This window comes from Pteropus medius, unplaced genomic scaffold, assembly GCF_902729225.1.
Source record: "Pteropus medius unplaced genomic scaffold, Ma_sr-lr_union100, whole genome shotgun sequence".
Lineage (NCBI taxonomy): Eukaryota > Metazoa > Chordata > Mammalia > Chiroptera > Pteropodidae > Pteropus > Pteropus medius.
Genome location: NW_024349804.1, coordinates 13,990,981 through 14,006,921, shown reverse-complemented (window position 1 = coordinate 14,006,921; position 15,941 = coordinate 13,990,981). Strand labels below are relative to the sequence as shown.

Here is a 15,941-nt window from a genome sequence, read left to right as displayed (position 1 = left end):
TCAGGGTAAAATTTTGTGATGTCCTGGGTGGTTCACCCTGATGAAGTCATGGAGATTCCTCGAGTCCTGGCTCTCTCAGCCAGAGAAGCTGGAATTCATGAGAACCGTGTTTCTCTGAAGGCCGAGTCGTGATTTTCATTCTCCAACGAAGCGTGCTCCCAGATGGAGAAACGGCCAGTGCAGACCTTCACCTCTCTCTGAGGACAGTTAGGGAGAAAAACAGCAGCAACAGTCTGGGATTATACCATCCATTTTTTAACGTGCTAAAAGGATGGTTAGTAATGCGGGCGCCCCAAAGAGGGGGAGCACCTGAGGGGAGAGGGGAGTGCAGATGTGTCTGCAGATCTGGCAAGCGGGCACAGGCCATGACCCATGTGCTGTGACCAGCCCGGTGTCACCCTTTCAGATCTGAATTGCCTCGTCCTCCCTGGTGAGGGTGCTGAACAGCCTAGTCCAGATAGGAAACCAGGGGTCGGGTGTACAGGTCCAGCTGAGCGCGGCCCTCGCGTAGGATCTCAGGCCGCCGTCGAGCTGTCGACTGCCGGCCCCTCCTCAGGAGGCTGGGCGGGGAGGGTGCACTCAGGTCCTGGGCAGAGGTCAGCTCCTCACAGCCACAGTCAGGGCAGCTTGCTGTTTCGGAGCCAGCGATGCAGAGACCCGTGGGGTGTGCGCTGTGCCCACGCCATGCATCCCGTCGTCTTTGCCCAAGCTACTTTAGGGCCCGCCCACATTCCAGGGGGAAGGACGGTACAGCAGGTGGTGACCTTGGAGCTGCCCTGCCCTCAGTCTGCCACACCTGCCGAGTGCCAGGCTGCCAGTGGGGATGAGTAAGACCCGCCCTTGCCTCGGACCTCCTGCCTATGGGGGCGAGTGAGCAGGCTGGTCCCTCGCGGCGGTCTCAGTGCTGCTACAGAGCCGCGCACACGTGTGTCGCAGGGCAGGAGCCACGTGTGTCGGAACATCATGAGTGGTCTTACGGCAGAGTCGGAGGTTGAGCTCGGGTGAGGTCGTAGTCAGAGGTGAAGTGACGTTGCAGACAACCAGTTGTCGGGAGGTGCGCTCGCTCGGCTTCCCTAAAGGATGTCGTGGTATTCACACTGTGACACTGAGTGGGTGGCTTACTGTGACCTGTATGGAGCCAGCAGCGAGTGAGCCCTGTTTTAAAAATTTTTTTTGAACTTTTTGTTTAAATATAAACAGGAGAGCACATCTCCTTAAATATTCAAAAACGATACTAGCGCCTCGGGAACCCCTCCTCTGTCAGTCGCGTCGCCTGTGTGACTGCCCTCCTGTCTCCTAACGTCGGAGGTTGGTCTGCTCCCTCTGTCCTCTGTCTGAATGGAGCAGGACAGCATGTCCTTTCCCATCTGGTGTCTTCCACGTGGCAACGCGGTTGTGCGGGTCGCCCTCCTGTCGCACCTGGTGGCCGAGTATTCTCACGCTGCTTCGTGTTCCGTTTCACGGGTACGCCCTGGCGTGCCGCTCTGCTGTTGGGGGCTCCCGGGTCGTTCCCAGTTTGGGGCTGTCGGGAGGAGTGCCGCGGTCAGCGTGTTGCACTCGCGTGTCGGTGGACACATCACGTCTCCCTGGGCATGCGCGTGCCTAGGAGTGGAGTTGCCGCGTCGAAGGGTATGCGTGGGTTCAGCGTTTGTACTGTTGCCACACAGTTTTCCAAAGTGAAACTCTGTTTGAGATCGGGAATATTGACTGTCTTTCATTCTCTTTGGACCCTAGGGTTACAGGACTGGCTACCCTTACCGATACCCGGCTCTGAGAGAGAAGTCTAAAAAATGCAGCGACGCCGAGGTCCCTGCTGGTGTCGCAGGTCACTCCTTTGCTAGTGACGGGGATTCAGGCACTTGCTCCCCTCTCAGACACAGTTTTCAGAAGCAGCAACGCGAGAAGACAAGATGGCTGAACTCTGGCCGGGGCGACGATGCCTCTGAGGAAGGGCAGAATGGAAGCAGCCCCAAGTCGAAGACTAAGGTGTGGACGAACATTACACACGATCACGTGAAACCCTTGCTGCAGTCTCTCTCGTCCGGTGTCTGCGTGCCAAGCTGTATTACCAACTGCTTGGTCTGTGCCTACTTACTGTTCATAGTTAGATGATGTAGAGCAAGTTGGCTAGCTGGGCTTCGGAGGCTTTGGGAACCCAGCCCTTCTGACCCAGGTTCGAGGCGAGCCTTCCTCGGTAACCGTTAGCTGAACCCAGATCCGCTGTACGCGTCAAGCTGTAGTTTGAGTCGTGCTGTCCCTCTGCAAACTGCTTAAGATACGTGGTGCCTCTCCAGTCATTCCGACATCGCCTAACTCCGTACATAGCAAAAGTACTAATTAACTGCTGAATGTTAACCTAAACGCAGGAACTCATCTAATTCAAACTGTGTTTGAGGAGTCTTAACACTTCATGCACGAAAAGGTAGTTCTGTCATAAACCTGTTTGTTCAGTGTCGTAAACTCCAGTGCTTTCGTGAAGTCACTGAAGTCTGTTCTGGAAAGTCTTTAGTGGTTTCTTAAGCAGTTTTCCCTCCGGGCTCCTGGGCATCTTCTCGGTGGGCCCTCATCCTCTCGTTGGCCTCCTTCCCTGCTTCTGTCCCAAAGCCTCCGAACGCTCTCAGCAGCTGCCTCCTGCATGGACTGTTGCATGAGTAGACGGCCATCGTGGTGAGTCTCCTGACTCCTGCTGGGTGCGGCATGGCCCAAGTGCAGCGCAGGCCGGGCCACCTGCAGGCCCCAGTGACAGTCGCTGCGGGCGCCCTCCACTTCTGTAGATGCCCCGCGGTCCGATGCTCCGTGGTGTCCCTGAAGACAGTCTTCACTGCTGTCACCTAGCCTTTGCCAGCCCCCGGCCCTGCAGTAGGGTCTTGTGAGGAGACCAAGGCGGGGACCTCTGCATGGCGAGTTCTAGAGTGCGGACAGAAGTAGTTAGCTGCCCTGATGGAGGCACCAAGTCAGCGAGTGGGCTCGGGTTCCCTCCTAACGGTGCTGTCACTTCCGATTTGTTTAAAAGAAAGAAGTCCGTCTTGCCTGGTGGCTCTGGTTTCCTGATGCACAGAGTGGGAGAGCCGCTGTGCGCCCGAGCAGACGAGCAGACGTGTCGCGTGGGCCGTGACTCAGTGTTTGAGCCCGGCCCACCTCCTTCCGGCCCTCCTGCTCCCGCCCCCCGACCCCCCACCCCCGTACCGCTCTCCCAGTTTTTCTTTCTGTGTCATCTGTTCAGTTTTATTTGACTTGTTCAAGGAGAGGGCCTAAACGACTTTCTGCTAACGATATCAGTGCGCAGTGCTGAACGCTGTGCCGAAGTTTCCCACCGCGTACGGTGGCAGCAGCTCTGAGCGCTCTGCTGTTAGCCCGGAAAACGCCCCGTGGTTTAGGTGTTCAGTCAGTGTGTGCGGGGAAGGGGACCTTGTTCAGCATTTGACCTTGTTTCTTGTTCTGGAGTGATACGAGGCCCGTGCGGTGCTCCCAGGTTGGTATGTTAACTTACAACTGCATTTAAGTTTTCACATGTGTTCACGCTTAAAGGTGGTGGTTTTAATGTTTTGACTAAAATTATCTTTAATGAAAAGCTGGAGTTATTTTTAGCTGAGAAGATAACCGTCAGTGAGTATCTCATAGCTCCATGCCCATCGCGCTGTCTTCGCAGTGGCTAAGCATTTGCCAGTTCTTTTGCTTTCTGTTAAGTCTTCCGGTTTATAGCTTATTGCCTCTTGAAAACATTCCGAAAAGCATAACATTTGTCGAGATGGGCTTGTTTTAATGTTCAGTGCCTACTCATGCTTAAGAATTAGAATTTGGTTAAAAATCTCATATTCGATTGGAGATCCCCCCCAAAATGTGCAGGGCTCAGTGTGCTGATGATATGCACTGATATCTAAAACAGCCTTCTAGTGAGAACTCATGCAGCGCTTCAGTTTGGGATATTTTTGTAACACTCAAAAGTGCTAAGTTATATAAAATATTTGACATCACCAAACTATTCCACCAGGTAGCTACTGTGTAAGTTTTCATACAGTAATTTTCTTGTGTTAAAATAGCTAAACAGTGCATTCTGATGCTGTCGTTTATTTTAATGCAAAACTTTGGTGATGCCCACTCTCGCCTCACAGTACCGGCTCTCCCTACACCTGGGTAGCACATCACATCGCTTCCCATGATCCTGTCATTTCATGCTTCCAGCTGGCTTTGGTCTTGACGGCTCTCAGAGTGGTGAACCAGTGTGCTCTGGGGGGTCCCCACTGGCTGTTCCACGGGAATGACGAGGCATAGCTCCGTCGTCAGCCTGTGTCCTGCCCTAGATTTCAGCTGGGCTTTCTAAAGGGCCCTTGCTGCTCAGTCGTGACGCTGGCTTCCACCATTACTGGTTTCTGTTTGGACATGCCCCGCCCCCTCCGACCGCTGCGGTGGCGCAAGAGTGTGGTCATTGGTTCATTGTCTGTGACGTTCAGTGCATGACCAGATGTGAGATACGTTGGACAGATTGAATGCTGTGGTGCCACTTTTCATTGTCACAATTCTGACTTTTCAACTGTTCTTGATATTTCAGTGGACTAAAGAGGATGGACATAGAGCTTCCACCTCTGCTGTCCCTAACCTGTTTGTCCCATTGAACACGAACCCGAGAGAGGTCCAGGAGATGAGGAACAAGGTGCGTGCTGGCTGGGTGCACACTCGCTGGGGCTTTGAGTGCCGGAGGGGCAGTGTGGGTGGGGGTGCTCGCTCTGGCCAGCGGCTTCCGCTGCCACCATTATTGCAGCTGAGGTTGTCTCTACACGGCTTCTGCTTTTGTCCCGACAAAGCGTGACGTGTGGGGAGCAGACGGTTTGGGGCCCTGTGGTCCTTGATCTGACACTCGCTCACACAGCAGGGCAGAATTGGAAGCTACAGAGCTGGTTCCTGGCGAGGACAGCCTTTGCCCCTGCCTTTCAGGGTTCACTGGAGAGTTGGGAACATTTGGTCTATCAGAACACGAGAGCCACCTATGTTCACAGTGTACCTAAGACAGGCACCTAGGAAACATCTCCCTTTGAGCGAGTGCGTGCCCAAGTCATCCAAAAGGTGCCACGTGTAGGAACGGGCCCTCTGTTCCCCAGACCCATGCAGTCCTGAGCGGGCTTGACTAGCACCATCCAGCAGGCTGGGAGTCACACTGGACCCCGCGGGGGCAGGGGCCGAGCGGGGATGCAGGTGGCATGTGGCCGCGGGTGTGACCCGCAGCCCTGGCCAGTCATCTCTGTGCTATTGACATGTTTCTCCTTCTCGCCATCCTCAGATCCGAGAGCAGAACTTGCAGGACATTAAGACGGCCGGGCCCCAGTCCCAGGTTTTGTGTGGTGTAGTGATGGACAGGAGCCTCGTCCAGGTGAGAGCTCAGACTGTCTCTGACATTAGTGAGTGGTGGCTCTGATGGATGACCATCCGCTCCAAAATTGTTCTTAAGTTGGGAGCGAATGACTTTGAGAGGTAAGTGTTCTAGGCAACCTTCGTTACCTTTGTTAAAAATTTTCATGATAAGAAATCACCCAGCCACTTTTGCTCCAGTTAGGCCAAGCGCGAGCATGCCTGGGGCTGCCCCCCGCCCCTCTCCCGTGCCATGTAGTGCATGCCTGTGTGCAGGCAGCGGGCAGCCCGCTTGGGAGCAGTTCTCTGGGTTTGGGTGGCGTGTGCCGTGTAAAATGCTGGAGGAGGGTGGGTTTCCTGGACTTCTGTCCGTCTTTGTACATATTGCTGTCTGCAACAACGTGCTGCTTGGGGAAAGTGGTCGCAGAGGGTACCTGTAAATGCGGTCCACGTTTTCCTGCGTTTCAGTGAAGGGATTGTGCCTCATGGCACGTTGAAGGTAATCGTGTAAGTGGTTACCTCTGAAACCTTGCACACGACTCCGCAGGGCAGGCGACTGTCGCTGCATTCTGTGAATTTGGCCAGCCGTGGCCCTGGTTCCGTGGTCTGTTTGCACGTTGCACTGCATCGCCGCCTCGTCCGCTGCGACGGCCGGCTCTGCTGCATGCGCTCAGCTGATTCCAGCCTGTGCGCGCGCGGTCGGCCCTTCCAGGCGGGGCCAGGCGGGCTCTGCTGACTCGGTTTACTGTTGCAGGACGCCCCCCTGTCTGACTGTACGGAGACAATCGAAGGGCTCGAGCTCACAGAGCAGACCTTTAGTCCTGCTAAGTCTCTCTCTGTTAGAAAGGTACTCACTGCCCTGCCCCTTAACCACCTGTCGGCACGCGCTGCCCTTCTGCCTGCCCGTCCCGCACCTGTCTGCTCTTGCTAGGCTTTGTCTTAGTTACCCAAGTAGCTATAAACGGGGTCTCTAAATCATTCGTGAGACTGTAGAAGGTTCTGTTCTGCCCACTTTGTTCTTTAATTAAAACATTTGGTATGACATTACTTTCATAACTTTAAGCATTTCATGTTAAGAGGTGACCATTCTCAGCCATGTGGTGCATTTTTGAAGTTCTGCATGTGACTGTGGTCAGTGCATGATGTGGGGTTTTGGGGGTTTGCCTGTCACCGGACACCAATCCCAGAAGGCTCGTGGGTGCAGACCGTGAGCAGCGTCAGCGTTCCCATGCGACCGCCTCCCTTCGCTTGCCCAGCTGTGACCTAAGTGTGATGAACGTGGCAGTCAGGTCGTATGACTGAAAGATGCCGTTTCGGAGGATTGGAAAAGCAGGCAGTCTTTCTCAGCCCTTGCTGCTGAAATGTATTTATTTTTACCTTTTAAAAAAGACTTAGAATTTTTTTCTTTTTAATATTGCAAGGGGGAAAAAGACTTATGAAGATCTGAAACCCAGAGTTAATAATCCCTCTACGTACACGCGTCCCTACGTGTCCGGCGGTTGGGAAACCCGTCCTGTGTGGCCTGCCGGGTATAGGGAGACCTGCTGTGAGCATTCAGGCTGCTGGTGCGCGGTGTCTGGCAGGGGGCTGACCGCACGGTACAGGCCTTAGTCACCTCTGCCATGTGTTCAGAGGGCATTTTCAGGGTTCGTCTCTTTCAGTTCATGCACCTCTAGTGAAGTGCAAGTATCATTTTATCGACGTTACAATTGCCAGAGAGAAGCAGATTCGTACCAGAGATTCTAAACTCCTGCCTGGAATCCCTGCTAATACCATGATGTTGCATATTTATGTATTAATTGACTGGGTCTTGGTTTCCCTTGTCCTTAGAATTGTTCTTCTACTTACTGTTCTTGGAGGAACTCAGAACAAGAGAGAAAGATGCATGCTTCTCCCCGTCAGCTTGTTTCTCATGTTTTGGTACTTTGGGCTGTAAGCCCTTGTGACCTTGGTGGTTCGTAATTCGTCCTCTCGGTGTGCGAAGGTGCATCGGGTCCGGGAGTGCCCAGGGCCTACCATGCACAGCTCTGCAGGCGAGAGCCGACTCGTCCAGTCTCTTTGGCGCTGTGCTGCGTTTTGTGGCTTCCGTTTGTAGCTTCTTAGGGCTGCCTAGAGGGCACGCTGCTTATTCCCTGTATTAAGGGGTACTGTTCGGGCCGGTCCTCATTCACACACAGTTTTGTTTTTTTTCTGGCTAGTGCTCAGACTTGGACGCACATCACAGTCACCCGTGAATGCTTTGTGAAGTGTTGATGTGCCCCTGTCCCTGGACCGGCTGGCAGGATGAGGCCTGTAGGAGCGGGATTCTGGGCAAGTCCTGCATCCTGAGCACTAAACTAGGCTCTGTGAGCGACGTGTCCCGAAGGGATTAGCGGAGGAAGCCACTGCGCACTGAGCCCGGCGAGGACGGCCCTGTGCGCATCCTGCCCCAGACCTCATTTCCCCCGCCCTCTTTCGGGTGCTCGCGTTTGCATCTCGGGCTTTTCCCACCGGTTATGGCTAGAACGTGCTTTGACTCCTCTGAGGCTCTCGAATGGTGCTGTTTCCACGCCTTTGTGTGGCCCTCAGTGCTCCTTTTGGAAGGTGGCGCTGCTCACTGGCAAGTTGAGTTTCTCCTTGACCAGGTGAAAAGGACTATGCTAGTGTCCTAAAAACGCCCTCTTCCCAGTAAGGCAGGTGAGCAGGTGCTTGCTTCTGAACTCCGAGCGCCAGGTCCAGAAGGGATGGCTTGCTCGATGCAGCGTTGCGAATGCCAATGTGTGACCTGAGGTCATTTTGGCCACCACTGGGTTTCATTACCAATGATTGAGCCATTAGAGACTGGGGTGCGAAAGTGCCCACTGAGAGCTGCCTGGGTGGGGAAGGAGTCTGCTGTCCGGCGCGTGCACCACACTTCCCTGTTCTGCGCCCCCTGTTCACTCAGGGCCGTGTCCCGCCGCCATTGTCATGCTGCACGACTGGAATGTGAGGCCGACTCGCGCGATGAGCGTGGTGTTGAGCACCTGGTGTGTGCCTGGCTCTGCACTCACAATCTAAATTAAAATCTGTAGGTTTTACAAGCGAAAACCTGGTGCTCAGAGAGGTCAGGTCGCCGCCTGGGCGGGGCTGTCATTCCACGCAGCGGCCCCCGTCTGGCGCGGAAGTGGTGACTGAGCCCAGGGCAGGTGGCTGGAGTGAGGAAAGCCCCAGGGGCCTCCGCGTGGCCGGGCGCGGCGAGTGGCCTCGCTTGTCCTGGTCTCTCGGCCCTGGCGCTCCACGCGGCTGCTTCTCTGCAGCGCTGCCGTCGCCCCGTTCCCTGCCCTCCAGACTGGCAGGGCCCCTCTGTCCCTGGGTCTGCTCAGAGCTCGTCTTGATGGCAGCTTGGCCTTGAGCCACAGAGCTGCCGAGTGTCAGATGAAGATTTGGTCCCATCTCGGGGAGGCAGGGCTGCTTCTGAATGAAAAGCCAGTAGACCTTGGGTCACCTGCTCGAAAAGAGACTTAGCCTCAGCCATCTGGGTCATCTGAAATCGCGAGGCTCTCTGAACGAAGGCTGCCGATTCCCTCAGGTCCTCTCCTTCTCTGCCCTGGGGTCTGTGTCACTGGCACTGATTAGTCATGGAGTGCTCCAGACACTGTTTCCAGCTCACAGGACAGGAACTGCTCAGCCAGGCTCCCCGGGCCTCGGTCTGGCTCTGTCGCTTGTGTACATTGCTGGGACAGTGTCTGCGCCTAGTGTTTGTCCCTCACCGAGGGGAACACTGAAGGACCAGGCCTGGCATCAAAGGGGTTTTGGGTTTTCCCGTTTTCAGTTGCTTTTGGAAACTCATTAAGTAATGGGCATGTGTGTGAATTCTGGGTAACTTTCTCAAAAATGAACCTGAGAGCACTTGGGACCAAGCAGCCTGAGCTGCGTGGCGCACAGAATGCGGGGTGGACTCCACACCCCAAGGGCTGCACGCCTGGCCCTCCCTCCCTGCCCTGCCCGTTGCACCTGCCTGCTGGGCCCGCCTCCCCCAGAAGACGGGACATGGCCTGTGTGCCCCCTTTGTGTCTGCAGTGCTTTCCTTTCTTTTTATGAATTCTCAGTTTCCAAAAATCTCAAATGTTGGTGTTTTGGGATGTTTTGTTACCTCTTACTGTCTTGGGAGGTGGTTGTAAACTAAATGCATAATCAGAAGAATAGAACTTCCCTGTGTTCGTGGAAGGAAGCAGCTCTGAGCACACTTGCCCTGAGTGTTGTCCCCTGTGACATTTTCTGATGTTGTGAGGAGGGTGCCGACTTGAGCAGTCCCCTCTGCCTTCCCCGTCAGGACACAGGACTCTCCTCGAGGTGCTCTGCGCTCGCTCTGCACTTTGCCACCTTGGCCTCAGGAGCCCAAGGACTTTCCGAGGGTTCTTCAGTCTGTCACATCTGCCTTGTCGCATCCAAACTCTAATCCTCTCAGGGCTGCAGCTTGGCCTCAGCGCCCGAGGTGACACTGCTGTGTCTCGGGGCTGTCTGCCGTCCCTGCCCTGTTTGTGCCTGGCTTGGGAGGAGAGAGCGTCCTTGAGGGGCAGGGCTCCCACAGACCCAGTGTCCCTCTTTGTCTGCAGGGGGAGCTGGTGACAGCCTCCAAGGCCATTATCGAGAAGGAGTACCAGCCCCACGTCATCGTGAGTACCGCAGGCCCCAACCCCTTCACCGCGCTGACGGATCGGGAGCTGGAGGAATACCGCAGGGAGGTGGAGCAGAAGCAGAGGGGCCCCGGAGGTGAGTGTGCGCGGCCGGCCCAGCGTGGCGGCGCCTCTGTGCCCCGGTGGCGACTGGGTGGTCCAGGGAATAGGCCCCTGCAGGACAGACAAGCCTGGGGTTGGGTCAAGGCTGGATGTCACTCAGCACACGCTCCCTCCCCACTCATTCAGGCCAGTTCCAAAGCACGTTAAACACGCTGAGCGTGCTCTGATTAGGAGGGACCCACCAGTACACAGAGACGCTGGGAGCGCCACGCGACCACTGTCAGACAGCCTGTGTGTGTCACAGACGTGGAGGGGTGGCACCCCTCTGTCCTGAGTGCCGCTGCCAAATCAAGGCTGGGCCTGAACCGTCGTGACGATGGGGGTGAAACGGGGCAGAAGAGAGGCCGGTGGCGCCCACGGCATTGCCATCCGGGAGCTCCGGGGTGCGGCGGGCGATGCTCCTCCTTCCAGCTGGATTGCCGTCCACATTGAGGGACCAGGACGTTCATCCGGGACCGTTAGTGAGAAAGCCAGCCTCAGTGTCGTGTAAGAAGTCTTTTAGCACTATGACCTGTGGCGCTTTTCTTTGGAAGTTTCACTGGGAAGAAGCCTCCTTAGATTCGTGTGCCTTCATGAAGGCCTGCTGGTCACTCTTGAGCAGTTACACTGTGACAGGTGTATTTTCATCCAGTCCTCACAGTGACCCTGAGAGGCGGGCCCATTCCCACCAGTCAGGGACGAAGCGGGTTCCCCAGAACGAGGCAGTGTGTGCCAGAAGACCCTGGGGCTCAGGCGCCCCCACACTGCTGTGTCCAGGGCCCTGAGCTGCAGCCCTGAAGCTTTAGCTCTGGGGCGTGGACCACACTTCTCCCTCAGTCCGCCCCGGGACTCCGCCTTCTTGGAATGGCAGGTCCCGCAGCACGCAGGCTGGTGAGTCCCCTCCTGGGCCATGGCGGAGTTCCCTGGGCACTGCGTCCTGCCCCTCAGACGGCCTCTGGTTTGCCTGTTTCAGCTTTTTATTCTCGTTTAGAGCAGCTGATGCAGCGTGTAGCTGCCGCTGAAATTTGAGTTGTGCGGAAAGCTATTGCTGAATTGGTTTTCAGCCTGTTACGCCGTCAGTACCTGTCTCTTTCTGTTAGTTGTGCATTAAAATGAAGAGTCAGTGCACGTCAACTCAGTGGGTCGCTCTCCCAGTGCCACGAGCTCTTGACTCCGATGGTCTCCCTGGACCCCCACTGCCTGCCTGTGGGGAAGAACTAGGGGTGGCGTAGGGGCCCAAGCCGCTGGGCCTGTGGCCTAACCCTGGGTCCTGCGCACGTGTGAGTGTGTTGGACCCTTCGGTGTCTGGGAAGCCTGGATTTTTCTTTTGAGTCAAATCAAAAGACACACAAGTTTCCTCTTCACGTGAGGCTCCCGTCAGGAGGGATGTTACAGCAGGGGAGTGGGGGGACAGCTGTGACCATGGTCTGTGATCACAGAGCTGTCAGCACTGGGCATGCCGGCCAGGGGCTCGGCCAGGAGGCCCCTGGCCTGCGTTGGCCCTCGGCATGGGGTGGGGAGGCGGTGGTCATGTGCTGCGGGTAAAACTCAAGCTGCCTGTCAAGGTCAGCACTGTAGGTAGGAGGAAAGAAAACCTTGGGCCTCAGGTAGGAGGCGTAAAGGCCTTTGTTGATAGACACCTGGCTTCAGGGAGGTAGCTGCAGGCTCGAGGCTTAGGAAGGTACCTTGGTGTGTCTTGTGAGATCAGAGGCCCTGCTAATTGCAGCTGCTCATTCAAAATATCCTAAGCTATTGATATGAAAGTTTAAATGAGGAGAGTTAGGGAGTTAGGATAATGTCAGTGTGTATTTCTTCCTGATGAGAGATAGACTGGGAATTTTCTGGATCCTGGGCCGTGGGTCCTGCAGTGTTTCCCCTGGTCCGTCCTTGTCAGCATATGGTGACCTAGAGGAGAGCACACGATTGCCATGTGTAAACTTTTGGTGGAAAATGTTCTCCGTCAAAAGGTAAAAGCGAAGTAATGCTCCTGTAACTTCCCTTGAGGTGGCGAGGAGGGTGAGGGCTCCGGCCCTGGCCGCTGGCTCGGCAGTGGGAGAGGCTGGATGGTGAGGACGGGGTGAGGGGGTACCTCACTAGATGACAGGAGGGGACCGGCGAGAGGGTCACCAGTCACAGCGTGTTGCAGAGGCGGTGCCGACAGATTGTCTTAGGAATAAGAATAGAAATGAATTTTATATCCAAAGTTAGTTAAACTTTTCTGAAATTCAGACCCACATCCCAGTGATGACTGGCTGACTTCACCCTCTTCTGGGGAGAAATTCAGAAGAGGGTGAAGATGGCTGCGTGCCCTTCTTGTTTCTTGGCTGTGTTCCCCAAGCCCCGTCTCCCCGAGACAGCCGATGGGCAGGGCAGGGGGGCCGCCTCCCCTCAAGGACGGTGAAGGCCCGTGGCAGTGTCTGCATAGCTCTTTCTCATCTGCCGTTCACCTTCCGTTCACCTGCAGAGAGTCTGGACGAGACAGAGCAGAGAGACGGCAGTCCGCCGGAACCCCCTGCTGCTCCGCACACTCCCCCCAGCACCCCTGTTAAGCTGGAGGAAGGTGAGCTCCGGGCCGGGGCGGGGCGAGGCTGCTGGCAGAGGGGGTGCATGGCCCTGTGCGGACGGGCGTCCACAGAGCGGGGGTGTGAGCTGCGTGTCGTGGTCAGTGGAGGGCAGCGGCGTGTGGCGGTGCTTGAGCTGCCACTCAGGGAGCCGTGAGCGTCCGCACGGACCCGGCTGCCTCTGCTCCGGTTTGGCTCTGTCCTGGGGAACTTGAGGCAACACAGAGTCATCAGTGAGTTGTCACAACAGCGGGCAGGACAGACTTCGGGGACTGGAACCCACCTTCGTTTACGATGCCCATTTGCCCACTGCCTGCCCGTTCCTGAGCCCACTGTGCGCGGACTGCGCCTCTGGAGTTGCCGTCCTTGGGCGGCGGGGCGTCCGACCTCTGCGTCACCCAGTCCGTGCAGAGCACTCACCCCCCGTCGGCCTCAGACCACCCACCGCATGTCTGTGGCGTGTGGCCTGTGTGTCTGTCCTTGGGTCTTGTACGTCATGCTTCCTCACGTCTGTCGGGAGCCTGCGGCTCACCTTCCAACCCATTCCGTGTCCACAAGAGTGGCCTGGCCATTCTCCTCTGTAACCCGGTGGCTGTGACTGGATGCATAGATTCTCTCCCTGTGCTTTTTTCTTCTCGTGGCTGCGTTGCGAGCAGGAGGCGGATGTGCTAAAGAGTACCTGTTGCCCTAGTAAGTACCGCCCGCCGTGGCCCGGCTGCTCACCGGCTCCCCGTGCTTTGCCGTGTTCTCCTGCTGCTTTGTTGCTTATTAAGTTTCGTTTTCTGTTTATTCAAAATAAAGCAGACCCCTGCCCCCCCTCCCCACCCAGCCCCTCCATTCTGGGCAGTTCCTGAAGGGGCTCGGTCACCCGAGAGCTGGGGGCAGTAGGGGACAGCCTGCCCTCGAGGCTCCCTCGGAGCGAGGAGCCAATGCTGAGGGGCCTCTGGCTCTCCTAAGTCCCAGAGGCGTGTGCTGTCTGTTCAGCCTCTGAGACTCGAGCTTGCTCGGTGGGAAGACACAAATCTAGACGAGGTTTAGACAGGGTGGCGTTATGCCACCTGCTGCATGGGGGTCGAATGGTTTGGACCTTTGCTTGAGCTCTGTGCTTAAGCTTAATCTAAGTGGGTCCAGTGATATCATTGGTCCAATGATAAAAGTTCCCCGAGCACCCACAGGCAACCTCTGCTTGCTTTGAAAAGCGAATCCTAACTTCCTCCCGCCCCGGGGGCAGAGCGAGGCTCTGAGGGGTGGGCAGGTGGGGTGGGTGGGGCAGCGGCAGCCTTCCTGAGCCCAGGCCAACCCCACCTCCTGTGACCCGTCCTCCCCTGCACTCAGCTCCTGTCCCCTGGCGTCACTTGGCGTGACCTGATGTTAATGAGTGCTAACCTGTTTGGTGCTGCCCAAACTGCCAGCGGCTTGTAACTTTGTAGGCCAATTTTTAAAAATCTGCAAAACTAGTCTCCTCTCTCCCCCTCATAGTGATGGGAACCTTCACTGCGAGCCAGCCCTCGGGCTGTTTCCTTAAGACAAGTCGGTTTTGTTCTTTGTTTCCACCTTCAGATGGATGAGTGGCTTGGTTTTTGCCCCTGCCCCTTACCTTACAGTCCGTCTCTCTCAGAATTCTCACGTGTGGGACGCGGCTTTGCTTTGTTCGATGTTGACGCTGCACCTGGGTCCGGGAGTTAACTCATGGTTTTCCATGGTTTTCTCCTGGGGGAGACCAGGTGTTGTGGACCATCGTTGAGGCCTAGTTTCAGAGCTGCTGAGAGGCGCCCGAGGGGTCTAGAGCAAACCTCGTCTCACGTGTTTAACACAGAACACTGTTCACTGAAAACGTCCCCTGCTTGCCTTAAGCACTCTGGGGACTGAGGCTTGTGACCGAGCCTGGTTTGGTCCCCATGCTTCCACAAGGAGCTAAAAACCAGCCTAAGATGGAGTGGAGTCTACGTTTAAAGGATGAACTGCATCCAGCCTTGAAATAGAGCGGACCTGATTTAAAGTTTCTTATTCTCGTCTTGGCGAAAACTCCTGGAGTCAGTATGGTGGCAGTTACTGCACAGAGCACTGCCTATCTGAAAGCGCCCCTTTGCGATCTGGCCAATGGCCCTCTAACCCCGTCTCTCATACCCCGCCCACCAGACCTGCCACAGGAGCCCGCTTCTGGAGACGACAGTGATGCCGCCACTTTCAAGCCAACTCTCCCCGACCTGTCCCCTGATGAGCCTTCAGAAGCGCTTGGCTTCCCAGCCCTGGAGAAGGAGGAGGAAGAGGGGCTTTGTGAAGCCCGTGGCCCTCCCGGCCCCACCAGGCCCCCCGCGGCGGCTAGCCCCGAGCCGGTCGCAGCCCAGGCGGCTGAAGAGGCTGCCTCCCCAGTGGCCGAGGACGGGGCTGCCGTGGATCCTGGCAGCGATGGGTCTCCAGGCAAGTCCCCGTCCAAGAAGAAGAAGAAGTTCCGCACCCCCTCCTTCCTGAAGAAGAGCAAGAAGAGGGGCGACTCCTGAAGGCCCGTCCCGCGCAGACCCATGCCACCGGACCGTCCCCGCCTGTGCCCCCCGCTGTCTTCTCGTGTAATGGAATGCAAAAAGCCCACCCCTCCGCATAGCTAGAGCCCCCTCCCGCCATGGCCAACGCCCACGCAGATGGGTGCTGACCTGCCCCCGGCCCTCAGCCTCAGGTCCCAGGGAGACCCAGCCCACGTCCACCTCCGCACTGTCTCACTGTTCCTCGGTGACGTGCTCTTGAGAGGCGTTCAGCCACGGTTCTGGCCAGACTGTCGGAGGCTCTGTGGTCTGGCCTTGACCCCTCTTGCTCTCCTGTCGTGCAGTGACCCATGCTGTCTGCTAGGCTCCCCTTCACCCCAAGGTCTCAGGTGACTGAATCAGATGTGTAGCTTCCTGCCGGCGCTGTCTGCCCAGTGATCTCTCTCGGTTCACACACACAAGGCCTCAGTCCTGTGAAAACACCGTGTGCCTGCCAGCGGCCCAGGGCACCGTGGCGGCCTTTGGGAGGCGGGTCTGGGCCGAGCTGGAAACCCCAGCAGCGGACGGGCCTGTGTGCAGCCAATGCCACCTATGCATGGTCTAACCGGTTACCCCGCAGCCAGGAACGATTCAGGGCTCACAGCTCCTCACTCACTGGGGTCCTCAGGAAGGGAAGAGTCCTTTCTAGAATTTTCTTTCAGCACATGTGCAGTTCACCCCACACTTCTGTGAATACGAATGGCCACTTTTTGCTTTCGTTCTCTCTGGGGCCTGCTGCAGAGCAGCGGTCACCTGTTGTGGGGGAGGTTTCAGAACCGAGA

General features: G+C 56.5%; 1 protein-coding gene across 12 annotated transcripts in view; it reads left to right on the top strand.

The window, feature by feature from the left end:
* ADD1 (adducin 1) overlaps positions 1-15,454 on the top strand; it is a 68,656-nt gene extending 53,202 nt beyond the window's left edge. For 4 of the 12 annotated variants that reach the window (XM_039838265.1, XM_039838263.1, XM_039838266.1 and 1 more), the window contains 7 exons: positions 1,735-2,079; positions 4,550-4,651; positions 5,276-5,365; positions 6,098-6,190; positions 9,918-10,074; positions 12,544-12,639; positions 14,780-15,454. In XM_039838265.1, coding sequence (XP_039694199.1) covers positions 1,735-2,079; positions 4,550-4,651; positions 5,276-5,365; positions 6,098-6,190; positions 9,918-10,074; positions 12,544-12,639; positions 14,780-15,141 — 1,245 coding nt within the window. In that variant the 3' untranslated portion in view covers positions 15,142-15,454. Of the gene's footprint in view, positions 1-1,734; positions 2,080-4,549; positions 4,652-5,275; positions 5,366-6,097; positions 6,191-9,917; positions 10,075-12,543; positions 12,640-13,296; positions 13,332-14,779 lie in introns of those variants that run through there. The other 8 variants (XM_039838270.1, XM_039838267.1, XM_039838271.1 and 5 more) reach the window with 8 other exon arrangements.
* Positions 15,455-15,941: the final 487 nt, after the last annotated feature.